The sequence below is a fragment of the Bos taurus genome, chromosome 19 (assembly GCF_002263795.3).
Source record: "Bos taurus isolate L1 Dominette 01449 registration number 42190680 breed Hereford chromosome 19, ARS-UCD2.0, whole genome shotgun sequence".
NCBI classification, from domain to species: Eukaryota; Metazoa; Chordata; class Mammalia; order Artiodactyla; family Bovidae; genus Bos; species Bos taurus.
The window spans coordinates 56,432,269-56,451,937 of NC_037346.1; the positions used below are offsets into that span (position 1 = coordinate 56,432,269).

At 53.5% G+C, this 19,669-nt stretch overlaps 1 protein-coding gene and 1 non-coding gene across 2 annotated transcripts; both read right to left on the reverse strand.

The window, feature by feature from the left end:
* CDR2L (cerebellar degeneration related protein 2 like) lies at positions 1-11,563 on the reverse strand. Its single transcript, NM_001192968.1, has 5 exons — positions 11,485-11,563; positions 4,086-4,198; positions 3,619-3,767; positions 1,955-2,119; positions 1-889 (listed from the first exon to the last, which is right to left on the reverse strand). The coding sequence occupies exons 1-5, from the start codon at positions 11,561-11,563 to the stop codon at positions 1-3; spliced, it is 1,395 nt and encodes a 464-aa protein (NP_001179897.1).
* A 5,187-nt stretch (positions 11,564-16,750) lies between these two features.
* On the reverse strand, positions 16,751-16,823 carry TRNAG-CCC (transfer RNA glycine (anticodon CCC)). Its single transcript has one exon. It is a non-coding gene; the product is annotated as a tRNA-Gly (tRNA).
* Between the last annotated feature and the right edge of the window lie 2,846 nt (positions 16,824-19,669).

The window sequence follows — 19,669 nt, forward strand, 5'->3', positions numbered from 1 at the left end:
TCACTTGCTGCTGTGCGTCTTGACTTTGGTGGCGTTGATGTCGGCCTTGGTCTTCTGGATCCTGGAGAAGATCTCCTTGAAGAGAGCCTTGTACTCGGGCTGGCTCTGTTCCAGCCGCTTATCCACGGCCTCCACGTGCTGGCTGAGGCTCTTCTCCGCCTTGGTCTCCCCCAGGCCCTCCTCGCCAGCCCGCAGGTCCCTCCAGGAGCTGTCCCGGGAGATGGGCCGCGAGGTCTGCACCCCCGCGTGCCGCACCCCGGCCCCGTGCTGCCGGCACTTGCTCAGCAGCTCCTCGTACTTCTCCAGCAGCGCGTGGTACTGCTCGTCCACCTCGCGCAGGATGGACATGCCCCGCTTGCGCACGCTGTTGGCGTGCAGCGTGAGGTTGCCCGCATGCCGGCTGGCCGGGTCTTTGGCCACGATGGCGTTGAGCGCCGTGTCGCTGCAGCTCTTGCGCACGGCGTGGCCGGGGGAGGCGGCCGGAGAGGAGACCCCGTCCTGGGGGCCTGAGTCGTCGCCGATGCCTGGCTGGGGGTCGTCGGCTTCGGGCGCCTGGGTGAGGGGCGCCAGCAGGGCCTCGGCCAGGTGGTCCTCCCGGCCCAGCAGGTAGGTCTTGGCTTGCTTCATCTGCTGTAGCTCCAGCAGCTCGGCCTCCAGCTCCTGCACGCGGAAGCGGCAGCCCTCCATCTCGCACAGCTGCCGCTCCAGCTCCGAGTACTCCTGGAGCACCGCTGCATACTCGCGCTCCGCCCGCTCCTTGCGCTGCCGCTCCTGGCTCACCTGGGAGCGCAGCACGCCCACCAAGGTCTGCAGCCGCTCGTTCTCCTGCTCCAGGGGACGCGGGCCCAGCTCCAGGGAGGAGCTGTGCAGGCGGAAGGCATCTTCACACCTGGGAAGGAGCAGGGGCAGGTGGGCAGATGGCGAGGGCGCGCGCGGGCCAGGCCCTTGGAGCTCAGCTGCATCTCTCTGCCCCACTGGGCTGCATGCTCTGCCCACTAGAGTCACTCCCGCGCCTTCTCCCCCGGCTCTCTGCCCTGGGAGCTTGCCCTTCGCTTCAGCCAGGTGTCCTGGCTCTCTCTTGGGTTCAGCCGATGGGCGCTACCGGCAGGAGTTCCAGGGGTAGGAGCAGAGAGAGGTTGCAGGGAATGTCTCTCCCTGGGCTTCCTCCCTGGTTACTGTGGGGCAGGCAGGAAGCCTGCTCCATGCCCTCTGGGTTCCAGTATCCTCCCTTCTCCTGGTCCCTTTGGTCTCAGGATGGTATCAGCTCTTGACTATTGCAACCCCAGGGTGTAGCAGTGTCCACCTAGTTTCCCCACACCTTGCCCACACCTCTTTATTGATCTGTCCTCAATTACCCTGGGAGGGGCGCTGTCTGTCTCTTGCCAGGAACTTTATTGAAACACCCATTAAATCCACGGTGTGTATTCTTCTTTTAAAAAAAAAAATTGGCTGTGCCGAGTCTTAGATCGTCAATCTTTATTGCAGCATGCAGGATCTTCAGTTGTGGCGTGTGAGATCTAGTTACCTAACGGTGGATCGAATCCAAGCCCCCTGAATTGTGAGCGTGGAGTCTTAGCCACTGGACGACCACCAAAGTCCCCCACTGTTTAAGTCATCCCAATTCAAAAGGCTTAATGGGAACTGAAAGGGACGGTGGTTCGTCCCTCCTGACTTCTGACTTACTAAGCAGGTGACCTCGGAGTCTCAATTTCCTCTTCTGAGTAGCGGGGATGATAAACCACACCTCACCGTATTGCCATGAGAATTAAGTCACTGAGCGGTGTGGTGGGCACGTGGCCAGGGCTCTCAGCGCCAGCTGCTGACTGCTGTTAGCTCCACGACCTGCCTCTGCAATAGCCCAGAGGATGCACCGACCCTCCTCCCACCTGCTGCCCGGTGCCCACCCTGCCTTCCCCTCACCCCGTGGAGATGGGCCCAGCGCACCCTCACCTACCGGGGGCTGGTGCACAGCTCCTTGAGGCAGGGGAAGGTGTGGATGGTGCGCCTGCGTTCGCGCTTCTCCCGCCGCACGCGCAGCTGCTCCAGGTCCCGCAGCTGCTCCACCTGAGCCTGCAGCTCCTCCACCTGGGTCTGCAGGCGCTCAATGGTCTCTGTCAGCCTGGGGTGGAGTGGGGCACACACGGATGGGAGGGACGCTCAGGGGACAGGGCCAGCCCTCCTCACCGAAGCCCTGGGGGGCTTGGGGCTGGGGCCAGACAGGCAACCTTGAGCCACACTGCCTGGGGCTGAGGTCAGACGAGGAATTCCTTGGGCAGCCAAGGACCCACGCTTCTGCTCCACCTCCCAGGCTGAGCCGACACTTCTCCGTGTTTCCTCCCTCCGTTTCTTTCTTTTTTAATGTATCTACTTATTTATTTAAATTTACTCATTTATTAAGTATTTATTTACTTATTTGGCTGTGCCAGGTATTAGTTGCAGCACACAGAATCTTTGATCTTAGTCTCGGCATGTGGGATCTTTGGTTATCACCTGTGGGATCTAGTTCCCTGGCCAGGGATCAAACCTGGGCCCCCTGCATTGGAAGCGAGGAGTCTTAGCCACTGGATCACCAGAAGGCTCTTTTCTTTCTTTTCTTTTTAAAGATTTTTACTTTATTTAATTGGGCTTCCCTGGTAGCTCAGCTGGTAAAGAATCCACCTGCAATGTGGGAGACCTGGGTTTGATACCTGGATTGGGAAGATCCCTTGGAGAAGGGAACGGCTATCCACACCAGAATTCTGGCCTGGAGAATTCCATGGGCTGTATAGTCCATGGGGTCGAAAAGAGTTGGACAAGACTGAGCAACTTTCACTCTCACTTAATTAATTTATATTTATTTTGGGGCCATACAATGTGCAAAATCTTAGTTCCCTGATCTGGGATCAAACCTGTATCTCCTGCAGTGGAAGTGCAGAGTCTTAACCACTGGACCACCTGGGAAGTCCTGTCTCCTCCGTTCCTTGTACACCCTTCTATCACTTATCACTTTGCACTGCAATAAAATATTCACATACCTGCCTTCCCTCCCAGAGGGCGGGACAGTGTCTTTGCATCCCCATCACTATATTTTCCCTAAAACAGAGCCTGGAGTATAGTTGGTGCTTAAAGACGGGTTGTGGCCGGAATGTTCAGTTCAGTTCAGTTCAGTTCAGTCGCTCAGTCGTGTCCGACTCTTTGCGACCCCATGAATCGCAGCACGCCAGGCCTCCCTGTCCATCACCAACTCCCAGAGTTCACTCAGACTCACGTCCATCGAGTCAGTGATGCCATCCAGCCATCTCATTCTCTGTCGTCCCCTTCTCCTCCTGCCCCCAATCCCTCCCAGTATCAGAGTCTTTTCCAATGAGTCAACTCTTCGCATGAGGTGGCCAAAGTACTGGAGCTTCAGCTTTAGCATCATTCCTTCCAAAGAAGGAATGTTAAACCAGCCCAAATCAATGAGGGCAAAGTTACTACCATCCCAGGTTCCCAGACCTGGGCTTTTGGTAGAAGGAATCTGAGTCACACCCACTGGCACACACACACACACACACACACACACACACACAGGTACACCCAGCCCTGGGGCCTCCCCCTTACCATCCCACATCCAAGTTCCCAGCTCCACCCGGCCCTCACCCGTGGATCTTCTGCTGGGCCACCTTACTCTCCAGCACCAGCTTCTGATTGGTCAGCTCCAGGTCTCGGGCCGCCAGGTCCAGCTGCTCGTACACTTTGGCGTGCTGTTCATTCACGTGCCGCAGCGTGTCCAGCTGTTTGGTCAGGTACTGGGGGATGGGGGTAGGGGTGGGATAGTTACCTTTCAGAACTGGGTTGGGGAAAATGTCTCTGCCTGGGCCCTCCTCCCACTTTCAGGAACAGGTTTGCTTTCGGGTATTCATCTGCAGCGGAGGGAGGGGGTCGAGCTGGTGGTTCAACGGGGCTGCCTGGGACAGTTGTGCAGGTTGTGGACTGCACAAGGCTTTTGGGTCAAGGCTGGGTCTGCTAAGATGGGGTACCTTTTCCTAAGCTGCACACAGGTACACACAGACTAAGGGGCCCTCGATGGGCTGGGGAGCATGTATAGGGCCCAGGGGGCCCCTCACCTCGATCTCCTGCACTTGCTCCTCGTTAGTGGAGTACATCTGCTGTAGAGACTCCTCTAGCTCCTTGTTCCTCTCCAGCAGCGTCTTCCCCAGCTCTGCGGCCAAATGCAAGTCTGGTGGGGAGGTGACAGAGGGTGGGAGGAGCATGAGCAACAGAGAATGGAGTCAGAAGACCCCTCCCATTCCTGTTCTGAACATTTGCTCTGGGCTAAGCCTTGGGGACCTGGAGAGAACCAGGACCCAGGGGCCGCCTCTGGGGAGACTCTAAGCCTGGAAGGAGATGTAAGCCATGAGGAGACCTGTGCATTGGCCTGGAATGCCCTCTCCCCAGACACTCCTAGAGTTCCTCTCTGTGCCCTCAAGTCTGTGCTTTAATGTCACCTCCTCCAGGAAGCCTTTCTCAAACACTGATTCAAAATTGCACCCTCCCCCACCCCCACGCCCTCCCTGCTTCATTTTTCTCCTTAGCTCCTATCACTAACTTACCCAACAATTTGCTCATTAACTTGCTCCTGCCCCTTGACTAGTGGTAAGCTTAAAGGGTAGGGATTTTGCCTGTTTCAGTCACTGATACCCTGAGGACTTAGAACAATACCCGGCACAGAGCAGGTGAATAATAAATCTTTTTTGAAAGAACGAGTGAGTGGAATGTGATAAGAGCATCAGTATAAGCTAAACGAAGATCATGGCATCCAGTCCCACCACTTCATGGGAAACAGATGGGGAAACAGTGGAAACAGTGTCAGACTTTATTTTTCTGGGCTCCAAAATCACTACAGATGGTGACTGCAGCCATGAAATTAAAAGACGCTTACTCCCTGGAAGGAAAGTTATGACCAACCTAGATAGCATATTCAAAAGCAGAGACATTACTTTGCCAACAAAGGTCCATCTAGTCAAGGCTATGGTTTTTCCAGTGGTCATGTATGGATGTGAGAGTTGGACTGTGAGGAAGGCTGAGTGCCGAAGAATTGATGCTTTTGAACTGTGGTGTTGGAGAAGACTCTTGAGAGTCCCTTGGACTGCAAGGAGATCCAACCAGTCTATTCTGAAGGAGATCAGCCCTGGGATTTCTTTGGAAGGAATGATGCTAAAGCTGAAACTCCAGTACTTTGGCCACCTCATGCAAAGAATTGACTCATTGGAAAAGACTCTGATGCTGGGAGGGATTGGGGGCAGGAGGAGAAGGGGATGACAGAGGATGAGATGGCTGGATGGCATCACTGACTCAATGTATGTGAGTCTGAGTGAACTCCGGGAGTTGGTGATGGACAGGAAGGCCTGGCGTGCTGCAATTCATGGGGTCACAAAGAGTCGGACACGACTGAGCGACTGATCTGATCTGATAAGCTAAGTCACTTTCAGTCGTGTCCAACTCTGTGTGACCCCATAGACAGCAGCCCACCAGGCTCCCCGTCCCTGGGATTCTCCAGGCAAGAACACTGGAGTGAAAAAAAAAAAAAAAGAACACTGGAGTGGGTTGCTATTTCCTTCTCCAATGCATGAAAGTGAAAAGTGAAAGTGAAGTCGCTCAGTCCTATCCGACTCTTCGAGACCCCATGGACTGCAGCCTATCAGGCTCCTCCGCCCATGGGATTTTCCAGGGAAGAGTATTGGAGTGGGAGCATCAGTATACAGAGGGGCAAAGTGCCCTGGGAGATAGGGAAGGGAGAGTTCACGGCGTGGATGGTGGGAGTCTCAGACAAGGAGCAGCTTTGGAGGTGGGCTTGGAAGGACGCCCGGAGCTCACTGAAGAGGGGAGGGGGTGGAAGGGTTTGCTGGCTATTAGAACTGGACCAGGCTTCAAAGCCTGGTCTGTCTTTAGGGGGCTGTGTGGTGGAGAGGAGCAGGGGTTAGAAGGAAGTGGCAGGTGCCAGAATCCCTAAAAATTATCTCAAGTGGGTCTGGAGTTGGGTGAGAGTATCATGACATTTATGGCAGAAAGTGAAGAGGAACTCAAAAGCCTCTTGATGAAAGTGAAAGTGGAGAGTGAAAAATTTGGCTTAAAGCTCAACATTCAGAAAACGAAGATCATGGCATCCGGTCCCATCACTTCATGGGAAATAGATGGGGAAACAATGGAAACAGTGTCAGACTTTATTTTTTGGGCTCCAAAATCACTGCAGATGGTGACTGCAGCCGTGAAATTAAGAGGTGCTTACTCCTTGGAAGGAAAGTTATGACCAACCTAGATAACATATTCAAAAGCAGAGATATTACTTTGCCAACAAAGGTCCGTCTAGTCAAGGCTATGGTTTTTCCTGTGGTCATGTATGGATGTGAGAGTTGGACTGTGAAGAAGGCTGAGTGCCGAAGAATTGATGCTTTTGAACTGTGGTGTTGGAGAAGACTCTTGAGAGTCCCTTGGACTGCAAGGAGATCCAACCAGTCCATTCTGAAGGAGATCAGCCCTGGGATTTCTTTGGAAGGAATGATGCTAAAGCTGAAACTCCAGTACTTTGGCCACCTCATGCGAAGAGTGGACTCATTGGAAAAGACTCTGATGCTGGGAGGGATTGGGGGCAGGAGGAGAAGGGGATGACAGAGGATGAGATGGCTGGATGGCATCACTGACTCAATGTATGTGAGTCTGAGTGAACTCCGGGAGTTGGTGATGGACAGGGAGGCCTGGCGTGCTGCGATTCATGGGGTCGCAAAGAGTCGGACATGACTGAGCGACTGATCTGATCTGATCTGATCTGATCATGACATTTGGAGTGGATATTCCCACATATATATGCCTAACTCCTTTCAGACACAAAGGGTAATGAATAAGATAATGAAGAAGGACCTACTGTATACCACAGGTGCACGCATGCTAAGTCGCTTCAGTCGTGTCCGACTCTTGGTGATTCTATGGACTGTAGCCCACCAGGCTCCTCTGTCCAAGGGATTCTCCAGGCAAGAATACTGGAGTGGGTTGCCATTTCCTTCTCCAGGGATCCTCCCCATCCAGGGACCAAACCTGCACCACCTTATGTCTCCTGCATTGGTATGCGGGTTCTTTGCCACTAATGCCACCTGGGAAGCCCATAGCACAGGTGAGTCTACTTAATACTTTGTAATGACCTATATGGGAAGAGAATCTAAAAAAAGAGTAGATATATATCTAACTGATTCACTTTGCCGTAGAGCAGAAACTAACACAACACTGCAAATCAACTCTACTCCAATAAATTAAAAAAAAAAAAAGAAGCAAAGAGTAGTATATATATATATATATATATATATATATATATATATATATATATTATTCACTTATATTTAAATATATATTTATAAGGGAAGCCAAGAATCACATTGTAGTCTCAAAGAGGAGGGCAGGTCAGTTTCTGCTGTGTGCTTGGTGGAAATTCAGCAGGACCAACCACCCCTGGTTCATGATGAGGGAGGCATACCAGCTCCCTTTTCTCTGTAATGAGATGGTGAGCATTTGGCTCATCCACAAACCCTTTCAAATAACTCAGGTATAAATGGAAAAACAGAAGGTGACACTCAATACAGCTTTTTATTTTTTTGCCTTGGGAACTGGGTCAGGTGGTCTGCAATGGGGCCATTTCTACTGATGCTGTCTCCTGCCTTGGCTTCGAGGGACAGGCTCTGTGGATGACCTGCATGAAACTCCTGAAACTTAAGCTAGAGTTTCAGGGCCTTCAGTCACAGTTAAGGCCGAGAACAACTGCACTTTATGCTTTTTCTTCCAGGTAGGCATCTGAGCTGGGTATGTATTCCTACCACCAGCGGGGTGCGCTGGGGTGGCTGCAAGTCACACTATAACCTGGGGATGTTGAAGGCAGAGAATGTGACCAGAGCCGCCTAGTGATTCCAAGGAAGGGGAGGAAGAGAACACAGTGGAAGTAGTTTGGGGTGGGGGAGAATCTCAGGGACTGTTTCAGGGAACTTGGATCACAGTGGAAGCTAAGCTGGTCAGAGCTGCCAGGAGGCATCATGAGAGAAGTCTACAAGCTTCAGGGCAGGGGACTGAGTGGAGCCAAGTGCTGGGGAAAGGACCCAGCTAGATGAGGGCTGGGGATGACTCTGGGGAGGGTGCAGACCCCAGACCAGAGTGGGAGGGGGGCCTAGGAGTGGGGGAACAGAGGAGCTGGCTAAGCTGGAAGTGGAATCTGGAGTAATAAGCAGCCTGCCATGGCCAGAATAATGGTCACACTGGACCATTACTGGGAGGTACTGGGTCTGAACTGGCATCTCCCCTGCCTGGACCTAAGTTTTCTGGGGTCTCCTGCAGTGGGCTCTGAATGCCAGTCAAGGTGTTGCCTGGGAGCAACGCCCCAGAACCCGAGAGACAATGGCTGGGAGCCAGGGGATGTCTTTGAAAGGAAACCCTGAAATCACACTGCCCCTCCTGACTGGGGTCAGCATGGAGCCCCCTAGACTCGGGAGAAGAGAGACAGGAAAAGGACAGAGGGCAGACACCAGGAAGAAAAGACAAAGATAAAAGGGACGGGAGAAGGCCAGCCACCACCTGGCAGGGTGGCAGGGGTCTGTTCACAACCTTCAGGGCACCAATGTCAGGAACTCTGGATCTGCGGAATTGGGGTCCACTCACCTTCCTCCCTTTGCCATGTCAGAGCTCGGCCCTGAGGCTGAGACTCAAGGTCAGGAGCCCAAGACTTCAAATGTGTGACTCAGCAGCCATCTCTCAGTCCGGAAAGAGGTACCCACAGGGCCAGGCACACCTGGTCCAAGGTGGGGGAGGGAGGCAGGCAGAGAGAGTGCCAGCGCCTAATAATTAATGGCTTTTTCTATTTTCACGGGTGCTTATGGCAGAGGGCAGAGGGGGCACAGCGAGAACTGAGGGCCTTGTTTGTCCCCACTGCCTCCCTCCACCAGGACAGAACAACGTCAAAGTCAAACAGGAGCTTGATGGCGAAGCATTTGAAAGTAAATTTGGGGCCCATCCTCAGCGGGGATGGAGCTGGCTGAGAAAAACCACGTCCTGGGATGCTCAGAGGCAACGAGGGGGAGCTGGGCAGGAGAGAGTTTGGGCACTGGGTGAGGGGAAGGGGGAAGCAACAGACACCTGATCCCCCATGTGGTTGGCCTCTGGCCCAAGTTCACCCCACCATCCGGTGCTTCATGCCGGGCCCCACAGGGGTGGTGCTGCAGTAGCTGTGCCTGGGCCTTCCTCCAACCCCACCCTGACACTCTGGATAATCCCCACTTCCCGGTGCAGGCTTCTCACATCACTCTGTGCCTTAGTACACGTACCGTCTCCACTAGACCACTGGCCTTCCTTCCTCTGCCGGGGCAGTAGGGGTGGGTAGGGGTTTGGGGGTGTGGCTGTTCCCCTCCAGCTCCAAAGGGCTGCAAAAATCTTGTGCATCTCGCAGCAGAGGGCCCTCAAGTCTGTTCTCACTGTCTGCAGGGCTCACTGCTGCAGAGCCCCTGTGGCTCACTCACAAGTGCTGATTTGATCCCATTCCTGCCTCCTCGGCTGGGCTGTGGAGACTCCGGAGGGTGGAGATCAAGTCCCCAGGCTCGGCCCTGCATCTGGCCTTTGGCAAGTAGAGGCTGGGGTTTTGGTCGAAAGCTCTTGTTTCTTCTGAGACTATCTCTGGTTTCCCTCCTTGCTGCTGGCATCCAGCTGCTACTCAGGCCATGAGGCTAGGCCAACTGCTGCAGACCAGCAAGGCCAGAAAAGCAGGGGCCTGTGGGGCCCATTCCTGACCCTGGCCCCAGAGCCTGGCTGCCAGGCCACCCTGGGATCTGGGCATCCCTCCCTCTCCGGATGCAGCACATCTGCCAGCCTTTCTCCCTGGCTCCTTCCTCCCACATCTGGGCTGGGCATGGTGCCAGAGCCTTCTTCAGGGGCGCGGGAATGGAATGAGACAGCAATGACATTAGCATCTGCCTCCGAGGAGGCCATCTTCCCAGGCACTCAGCTTCCAATCTTTCCTTCCAGGCCCACCTCTTCCGTGAAGCCCTCTCATTGCATCCTGCCATCCCCACTCAGTTACAAGCCCAACTTCCCCTACCCAGGTGAACCGAGGAGGCCAAGGCTAAGACTGCTCCCAGCTCCCAGGATGGCGTCTGACACAGTGGAGCCTGATAGGTGTTTGTGTAATGTGAGGTTTTGGGAGTAGTTGGCCCAGGGTTGGGGAAGGAGGTGTTGCAGCCAGGATCGGGCATTTCACTCCAGGCAGGGAGGCTGAGGGTAGAGGCAGGGTCCAGCCCAGAACCCCCAGTCCCACCCTGGTCCCCCAGAGGCTCCAATTAACCCACAGCCGGGAGCACAAGGGCAGAGCCTCATCTACCAGCAAATCTGGCCACGTGGGATTGTGGGTCAGGGCTGAAACACAAAGGCTCCAGGATGGGGGTAGATGCCTCGCACAGGGGCAAAGGCAGATATCTGGGCCCCAGAGTTGGAGACCCAGAGTGGAGGCTGTCGGCCCACACCCAGACTGTCCACACCCACCCGGCTTGCTGGGTGACTATGGTCACTTCTAGGATACACTTCCTAGCCCCTCCAATTCTGACCATCCCAGAAGGAGGCACTTTGGGGAAAGGAGGGTGGATTGAACTCCAGCGGGCCTTGGCCCTGACCCTCTCAAGCCTTCTCCTCCTTCCTGTCCTAACAGCCCCGCCCCCTCCTCGGAGTGATGTCACCCCGGCCACCTCACCAACCCCCTTCCAGTCGCCCTCTTTGCCCTCAGATGGGAGAGACGGAAACGTGGCTCCCTCTTTACTCAGGCTCTGATCTGGGGCACTGCTCAGAATTCCCATATCCGACCTGCTCCAGACCTTGCGCCATTTGGGAGAAGGCCAGCAGGGGAAGGGCTGCAGGGACTCCTCCCTCCAGAAGGCGGGTTGGACTCCTAGTTGTCTCCACTGTCTTCATCCGCAAGATGCCCGCACCCTCATCACCTCCCCCGGGGGAGGGGAAGGGAGCTGGGGAAACTTTCTAGGAGTCTGTGAGCTCCAGAATCCTGGCAGGGAAGGGTGCCGCTGGATTTAGAATGGGATTAACTTCCTCCCCTCACCTCTCCCCACACACAACCCCACTCAGCAAAACAGAACCAACAAGCCGCCTCCTGGCCTCCAAAGACTTCCAGTTAGCATTTTCAGACCCCCTCAACCATACCCGGGGCTCCTGGGCAGTTCCTGCCTATAAGATGAGGTGGGCGAACTGGGTGATGTCCACCCCTGTTGTTTAGGGAAAGAAGACCGCTCCCCCGACTTTTGCAGGTCTCCACCGGTCTGGTTCCGCTTTTCCGGGGCAGGCCACCGTCTCTCCACGTCCCCATTCTCCAGACGCATTTCGCCTCCGAGTCTGGCACGCCAGATGCAGTCCGGCCCTCCCCGGGGTGACACCTCCCAACAATGGAGAAGGGGACAGGGGTCACGGGGCGCACCCCGCTTTCCCGCTCCCTGCGCTCACCCTGCTCCAGGTCCTGCTGGTCGTACCAGGGCTCCTCTTCCTCTGCCGTGAAGTCCTCCATCCTGGCGGCCCTCCGCATGGCCCCGCAGGCGGCGGGTGGCGGGCGGGCGCTGCGGCGGCGCGGCTCAGGGCCGGGGCGCGGGGCCCGGGACAATGCGGCGGAGGCGGGCCGAGCCTCCCGCGTCGCGGACTCGGGCTGCAGTGCCCCCGCCCGCGCCGCGCCCCCTCGCCATCGGCCGCCGGCCGGACGCCCACGCGGGGCTGGCTCGCTGCCGCGGGCCGGCCGGGCCGGGGTCTTACAGAGCGGGGCGCACCGGGCGGCAGCTGCACAAAGGGTGGAGGGGCGGGGACGGCGGGCGGGAAGGCGACAAGGAGGCTCCCGGCCCGACCGGCAGGTCTGGGGCGCTAGGAGCGCGCGGGTGCCGCGGTGGGCGCCCCCAGCCCGGCTCCTGCCCGCGATGCCCCCGGCCCGCCCGGCGACACCCGGAGCCGCCGCTGCATCTTGGCGGTGTCCGCCCGGCGCTTCCCTAGCAGCCCGCTCCGAGGGGTGGACCCAGAAGCCGCAGGCCAATCAGGAGAGGTATGCAAAATATGAGGCGGGGCCGAGGGCGGGATCTCCGCGATGAGGCGGTCGGGCTGTTGCTGAACCAACCCTCCCCTTCTAGTCTCACTCCAGTTTCACTCAATGTGTGAAATCGTTTGTTTACCTACTGTTGTCTCTCTCTCCCTGTAGATCTCCTAACAGCAACGATCTTGTCTCTCGTTCTCGGCTGGCTCTTCAGTGCCTAGAGCAGGCTGAACCATTGCTACCTTCCATGAACACTCTTGGAATGAATGAAAATTAATTTAAAATTACCTTTAGGAAATTGTGTTTAAAAGCCTGTGGCCTGAAACCTCACGCTAGGAGTGGTGAACTTTGACTGTTACCCGCATTTTGGGTCTTTCCCTTTAAGATCCCGTTTCCCTCTACTTGAGATCCATATCTTACGCCCAATTACACTGCTTACACCGTATATAGTGTCACCTCTCCGAACATTCTTTCCTTAAAGGAGTTTTCAGAATCAAGTATACATGTAACTCATTTTTTATTAGGACCTACCACGCACTGGTACTATTAAAGCACCCTGACCATAACCCACTCTAAATACATGTGGCAAATACATCCGACAAAGGACTTGTATCTGGAACAGAGAAAGAACACCTGCAAATTCACAAGAAAGCTCAGTGGAAAAGTGCATAAAAGACTTGACCAAGCACTTCATAAATGACCCAGTAAACATGTGACAAGGCATTGAACTTCTTTAGAAGAATCAAGGAGGCACCATTGTTTCTGTAACAAACTACTCCAAATTTAGTCACTTCAAACAACACGAATTTATTATCTTACAGTTCCGCAAGTTAGAAGATTGACGTGGCTCTCGATGACTAATATCTAGTTATCTGCAAGGCTTTGTTCCCATCTGGAGGCTCCAGGCAAGCATCTCTTTCCTTGCTGCTCCTACCTTCTAGAGGCTGCCCACATTCCATGGCCCATAGTCACCCTTTTCCATCTTGAAATCCACCAACAGAAAATGACCTTTCTCACGCTGGATGACTCTGACATCTTTGGCCTCTTTCTTCCACTTTAAAGACCCTTGTGTGTACACTGGAACCACCTGAATAATCCAGCATAATCTGCCTCATCTCAAGATCCTTGATTTAACCACATCTGCAAAATACCTTTTGCTAGGTGAAGTAACATATTCAAAGATTCTGGTGATTAGAATGTGGGCATTTGTGGGTGTGTGTCATAATTCCATTTACATAAAGTTCAAAATTGGCAAAACAAATCTAATCAGGATAATATTTGGCCTTGGGGAGACATGTGGGGGAACACTAGGGGCTGGAAGTGTTTTATTTTCTGATCTGGGTGTTGGTTACACACAGGTGTGTTCATTTGTAAAATCACTTACGATACATGCATTTCTCTGAATATGTTATATTTTAATAGAATAGTTTACTCAAGAAGAAAAAAAAATCCTATGACCAAAAAACAGTCAGTTTCTGTCCTTCTGTAGCATGCATTCTAGCAGGGATAAATAAATGTGCTATGAAGGAAATTAACAGGGTCAAAGACACTAAGACAGAAAAAGCTGGACATACATCAGAAACTGAAGGAAGCCCAGCATAACTGGAGTGGAGTGGATAGAAGAGAAATGAACTGGAGTTAGTGCCATGGGAAAGAACTGGGGATTTTATTTTGTTCCCAATAGACAAAGAGACCCAATAAAATGCGTTTCATTTCCAGTTGTGAAATATCACTGGCAATTTTGGAGCATGGATTGGAGGAGAGCAAGTGTGGAAGCAACATGGGACTTCCCTGGCAGTCCAGGGGTTAGGACTCCACACTTCCACTGCAGGGAGCACAGGTTCAATTTCTGGTCAGAGAATTAAGATTCCACAAGCCAAGGGACCAAAAAAAAAAAAAAAAAAAGAAAAGAAAGAAAAAGAAATAAAGAGTAGAAGCAAGAAGATCAGTTTAGAGGCTTTTGTGATCATGTAGGGCACGTTTGACAGCAGTGGAGATGGAATGAGATGAGAAATATTTAAGCTAAAGAAGGCTGAGAGCCAAAAAGTTGATGCTTTGGAATTGCGATGCTGGAGAAGACTCTTCAGAATCCCTCGTACAGTAAGGAGGTCAAACCAGTCAATTCTAGAGGAAATCAACCCTGAATATTCACTGGAAGGGCTAATGTTGAAGCTCCAATACTTTGGCCACCTGATGGGAAGACCGACTCTTTGGAAAAGACTGATGCTGGGAAAGACTGAAGGCAGGAGAAGAGGGCAACAGAGAATAAGATGGTTGGATAGCATCATGGACTCAATGGACATGAGTTTGAGCAAACTCCAGGAGATAGTGAAGGTCAGGGAAGCCTGGTGAGCTGCAGTCTATGGGGTCTCAAAGAGTAAGACACCACTTAGCAACTGAACAACAACAACAAAGATATACAGGTGAATTGACTGAAAAATCGGAAAGATGCCTTAAATGTGTGGCTGTAATAACTGGGCAATGGTGATGCCATTTATTGAGATGGGGACAAAATGAGTCTAAGGGACAAACAGGTTGGGGGGCTGAGATCCAGAAGGGACTGGTCAGCACACCCAAACCACCAAATCCCCTTCCATTTGTTCATTTCTTCATTCTGCAGCCCGTGGATATGTACCCACAGGAGCCAGGGAGTTTAAGGAGTCCCCAGAGAAGAGCAGGGGCAAAGGGCTGGGGGCCAGGACCTGGGCAGTGAGGATGCTAGCAATGAAAAGCAAACCCGTCAACCTGAAAATTCACCCCAACCTGCAGTTAAGAATGCTTTCTGTGAGGACTTAGAACAGGGGTCCCTCACCCTCTGGGATCTAATACCTGGTGATTTTAGGTGGAGCTGATGTAAGAATAATAGAAATAAAGTGCACAACAAATGTGATGTACTTGAATTATCCAAAATCACAGCTGCCGTGCCCCCGCCCCGCCAATCCTGGCTGGTGGCTAACTTGTCTTTTATGAAACCGGCCCCTGGTGCCAAAAAGGTTGGGGACCACTGACTTAGCAGACCCCCATGTTTGCAAACATCCGGCTCAGAGGTCATCACTCAATTCTGGACCTTTACCACACTGCCCACATCCTCAGCATGACCCAAATACGCTCCCTGCCCCAGCCACGGAAGCATCGCCTGGCAGGGATAAATAAGCCTGTCACAAAGGCTGGATTCTTTTGCTGCCTGAGCACTGGGCAGAGTGATTCAGGCTGGAGCCCCTAGATCTCAGGAGGCTGGTGCGGGAGGTGAGCTAGAGCTGGGCAACCAACTCTTCTAGGTTGGTGGGGTCTCCTTGTCCTGCCTGCACGGGACCGAGGGTAGAGGCTGGGCTGACTGGGGTGGAATGCCTGCTACATGCCAGGCCTGTGCTGGGCCCTTTGCCTGGATTGGTTGGCTCCTTGGCCAGTGAGGCCACTCCCAGTGCCTTCAGGGCAGACAGTTTTAATACTTTCAAAACTATTCCAGGAGGAAGAAAATCAGATCTGCCTTTGAAGAAGGAAATTTCTCAGCCTCCCTGAGCTACCAGACAACAAGCCCTGGATTCGATCCACTTCAGGCCTTTCCTCTAAGCAGGGTAGAGAGTCAAGCCCAGCGGTTGGAAGTAGCAACGACCCGACCTTGGTAACCCCCAGAACACTCATCAGTGGGTCAGGCAGACCTGTTTCGTGGTGCTCCTTGTCAGGAGCATCAAGACTCCGCGCTGATGGTCAGAGCCTTGGCAGCTTCGATATCCCCGCCCACCCCCCAACTTTGGGTACCGTGATTCCTCTGGGGGAATCAGTTTCACACTGACCAGGCACGCTTACCGAGCTCGCACCCGAGCTCCTGGGAAATGCAGCCCGGATCCTGGGCCTGGAACCCGAGCACAGATACAGAACCCCGGGGTAGCTAGGATCCAGACTTGACGGAACCGCCCTCCGGCAGAGTGCCCCCGGAGCCCAGCCCACCGGAAGTGACAGCGCATGCGCAGGCCGTGCTGACGTTGGAGGGTCCCGGCGCTCCGGGTTTTACGAGTACGCTGGGGGAGGGGCCGGGTGCCAAGCCCGCGCCTCTGGGCCCTCGGGGTATCCTCCGACCCCACAAGCTGCGCATCTAGGGTGCTCCCACCCCTGCAGGCCTGTCTACCCTCCCTGTCCCCAGACCCGTCATTCCAGCGCTGGGCTTAACGTTGCACTGAAAGATCTCACCCCTTCTCTCCCTTCCAGCGGCCTGAGGTCAGGCCCTGGCGGGGTAAGGCGCTCAGTAATACATTGGATGAGTGGGGTCATCCGGGGTCCACCCCACCTTCCCCCCTCCACCATCTGAGTGTGTTCCAGACAACGGTCTGTTCTGAAAGAGGAGTTATGTTAGTCTCCTGAGTCCTTGTGGTCAGGAAGTGCTGCTGTGTGTTTGCCTTAAATCCCTACAATTAATCCCTGCCGTCAGCAGTGACCTTTAGGATCCTGCTGCGGGGCTGTTCTCTAGTGGCGTCATTCTTACTCCTTCAATACTTCCTCCTGGGGTTGTTGGGAGGGCCCTGAGTTAACACAGACCAAATGCTTAGAACAGTGACTGGGCCAGGGGAGCACTATTCAGTATTTGTTCTTAGGATGATTATTATTGTCACTTTTAGGGGGGCTGTTGTGAGTCTTAGTTGCGGCATGCAGGATCTTTAGTTGTGGCATGCAGGATCTTTAGTTGTGGCATGTGGGATATAGTTCCCTGACCAGGGATTGAACCTGGGATCCCTGCATTGGGAGCACAGAGTCTTAGCCACTGGACCATCAGGGAAGTCCCTACTGTAACGTTTTTACCTGAGAATCCACTCTTTGCCCATCACTACCCCTCTTCTGGCAGGGCCCCTGATGGGGGCTGGGGAGACAGTCCAGGGCCTTACCTTCCTGGTGGGGGGTCAAGGGGTCAGTTCAGGCCTGCAGTCAAGGCCTGAGACGTGGGCCTGAGAGAACTGGCTGTCTGGGCTCCCATCCCAGCACTGGGCCCCCTGCATGGAATCCATTTACCTCCCAGCAGACTGAGAGCTCCTTGAGGGCAAGGACTCCAGCTGGCACATAGCAGATGCCTGATGAAGGAACAAATGAGTGCTCTAAAGCCAGTGGCAGGTGACTTCCCTTGCAGTCCAGTGGCTAAGACTCGAGCTCCCAATGCAGGGGGCCTGGGTTTGAACCATGGACAGGGAACTAGATCCCACAGCCATAATGAAGATTGAAGATCTAAGACCCGGCATGGCTGAAATAAAACAAAGACAGTGGCAGAATCATATTCCTTGACCCTCCTTCTTTATCCATCTCCACTCCAGAACACTTGCACCACTTCAAAGACTTGTGTGTGCATACTAAGTCGCTTCAGTCATGTCCAATTCTTTGTGACCCTGTGGACTGTAGCCCATGAGGCTCCTGTGTCCATGGGATTCTCCAGGCAAGGATACTGGAGTGAGTTGCCATGCCCTCCTCCAGGGGATTTTTCCCCACCCAGGAACTGAACGCCTGTCTCTTAACATCTCCTGCAATGGCAGGCAGGTTCTTTACCACTAATGCCAGCTGGCAAGCCCTGAAATGCTCTCAAAGGAACTAAAAACTGAATCTGAGAAGCAGTTGGTGAAAATGTACCTTTCCTATTGATTGAAGTGGATTACCAAAGTGGCTCCATCTTCTGTGATCACCTAGGAGTTTTCTTCACTTGGTTCTCTGCGTGGTAGGCCTGTGCTGGATGCTGGGAATACAAAGAACGAGACAGAGCTGGCCCCCGCCCTCATGGAGCTTGCATTTCAGCAGGAGACATAAATCAAGCAAAAAGGCAAAAACACTGAAGATGGTGGTGAAAGTTTTAGGAAGCACACTGAGGGTGAAATAGCAACATCTGGGGATGAGGAGTCGCTCAGGAAGAGTTTCCTTTGGCAGTGGGGTTTGAGCTGTGCAGCCTGTGAGGATCCTGACCAGGGGTCAAACCCATGCCACCTGCAGTGGAAGCACAGAGTCTTGATCACTGGGCCACCAGCAAAGCCCCTGGGAAAGGAGACGGGTCCCTGAAGCATGAGAAGGGCAGCGACATGAAGAGTGGGCAGAAGGATGTCTCAGTCAAAAGGAACAACTTGTACATAGATCTCAGGAAGAAAGAGCTTGGAAGCTTTGAGGAAATAAAGGCAGACCAGCGTGAGAGGAACCTCGGGGCTCCCGGGAGGGAGGACAGACTCAGGATGGTGCAGGTCCTTGGCGGTCACAGTGGGGCCCAGAGAAAACTGACCCTAACCATGGGCCCCGAGGTGTTTTCAGTGGGGGAGCATCTTAAGCGGTGTTGTACATTTCCTTGGGCTCTCGTGCAGAGAATAGATTAGAGGGGGCGGGAGTGGAGGCTGTGGGATGGGAGGTGGTGGGGGTCCTGGCAAAGGTGCCAGCAGCAGAGGTGTTGCTGTTTAGTCGTTAAGTCGTGTCTGACTCTTTGCAACCCTAAGGACTGTAGCCCACCAGGCTCCTCTGTCCATGGGATTCTCCAGACAAGAATACTGGAGTGGGTTGCCATGCTCTCATCCAGGGGATCTTCCCGACCCAGGGATTGAACCTGCGTTTCTTCCATGCCCTGCATTGGGAGGTGCCGTCTTTACCACTAGCACGACCTGGGAAGCCCATAGCATAAGATAAAATCTCCTTAACGGGATGTGAGCAGCCCCCTATGGCCTGGCCCTGCCCCACCTCTCAAGCTTTATCTCTTATCGATTTCTCCACTTTATCCCAGTTTCTCTTTCTGTTCTCTGGATGAGCAAGGCTCTGTCCACTTCTGGGCCTTGCTTCCACTCTCTCCCACTACCTGCATATTGGACACGTTCCTTTTGCCCTTTAAGATCTCTATCGATCTGCTCCATCCACTCTGTGCCTGAATGGCCGAAGCTCTTGTGGGCTGCACAAGAGTCTTGTGGAATCCATCAAGTCTTGTGGACTCCCTTTATCCCCCTTGCTTTCTGTTGGTCCACTGAGGGAAGCAGGAAGTTGGGGGCAGGAGACAAGTGAAGGTGGGTATCTATCTCACAGCTCCATCCCTCCCAGATCGTGGGAGCCCACTGCTCCTCTTGGCCCTCTCCTATGGCTGGGCTCTCTTTCTCTGTGTTCTAGCAACCATTCCACCCCTCACCACCTTAGGTTTGAGTATAGCTGAGGCTCTCTACCGCTTCTAGCCCCAGAGTGCCTCACTGACGCTTGTTGGTTTCCCTTCTCCTTATAAATCACCCCTTGATTAAACTCATTTTGGCCAATCTGTCCAAGTGTCCATGGGTGACCAGAAATATCTCAGTGCCACCTGGAGTTCCTGGTTGCAAACCACAGAAGTGGCTCTGAACAATGGGCAAGACCAGAGGGCTCACAAATACTCTCTTGGGGGACTTCCCTGAGGGTCCAGTGGTTAAGACTCCACGCTTCCAACACAGGGGGTGCAAGTTCAGTCCGTGGTCGGGGAACTAAGATCCCATATGGTGCGTGATCAAGAAATAAAAGCAAAAAACGATTCCTCCCTTTGAATGGTCAATTAGTACCTGCTCTTGTTTTATTTATTTTTAATTAAATTGAGCTACAACTCACAGTAAAAGTCATCCCTTCTAGGTGCAGAGTCACGTGAATTTTGACAAACAT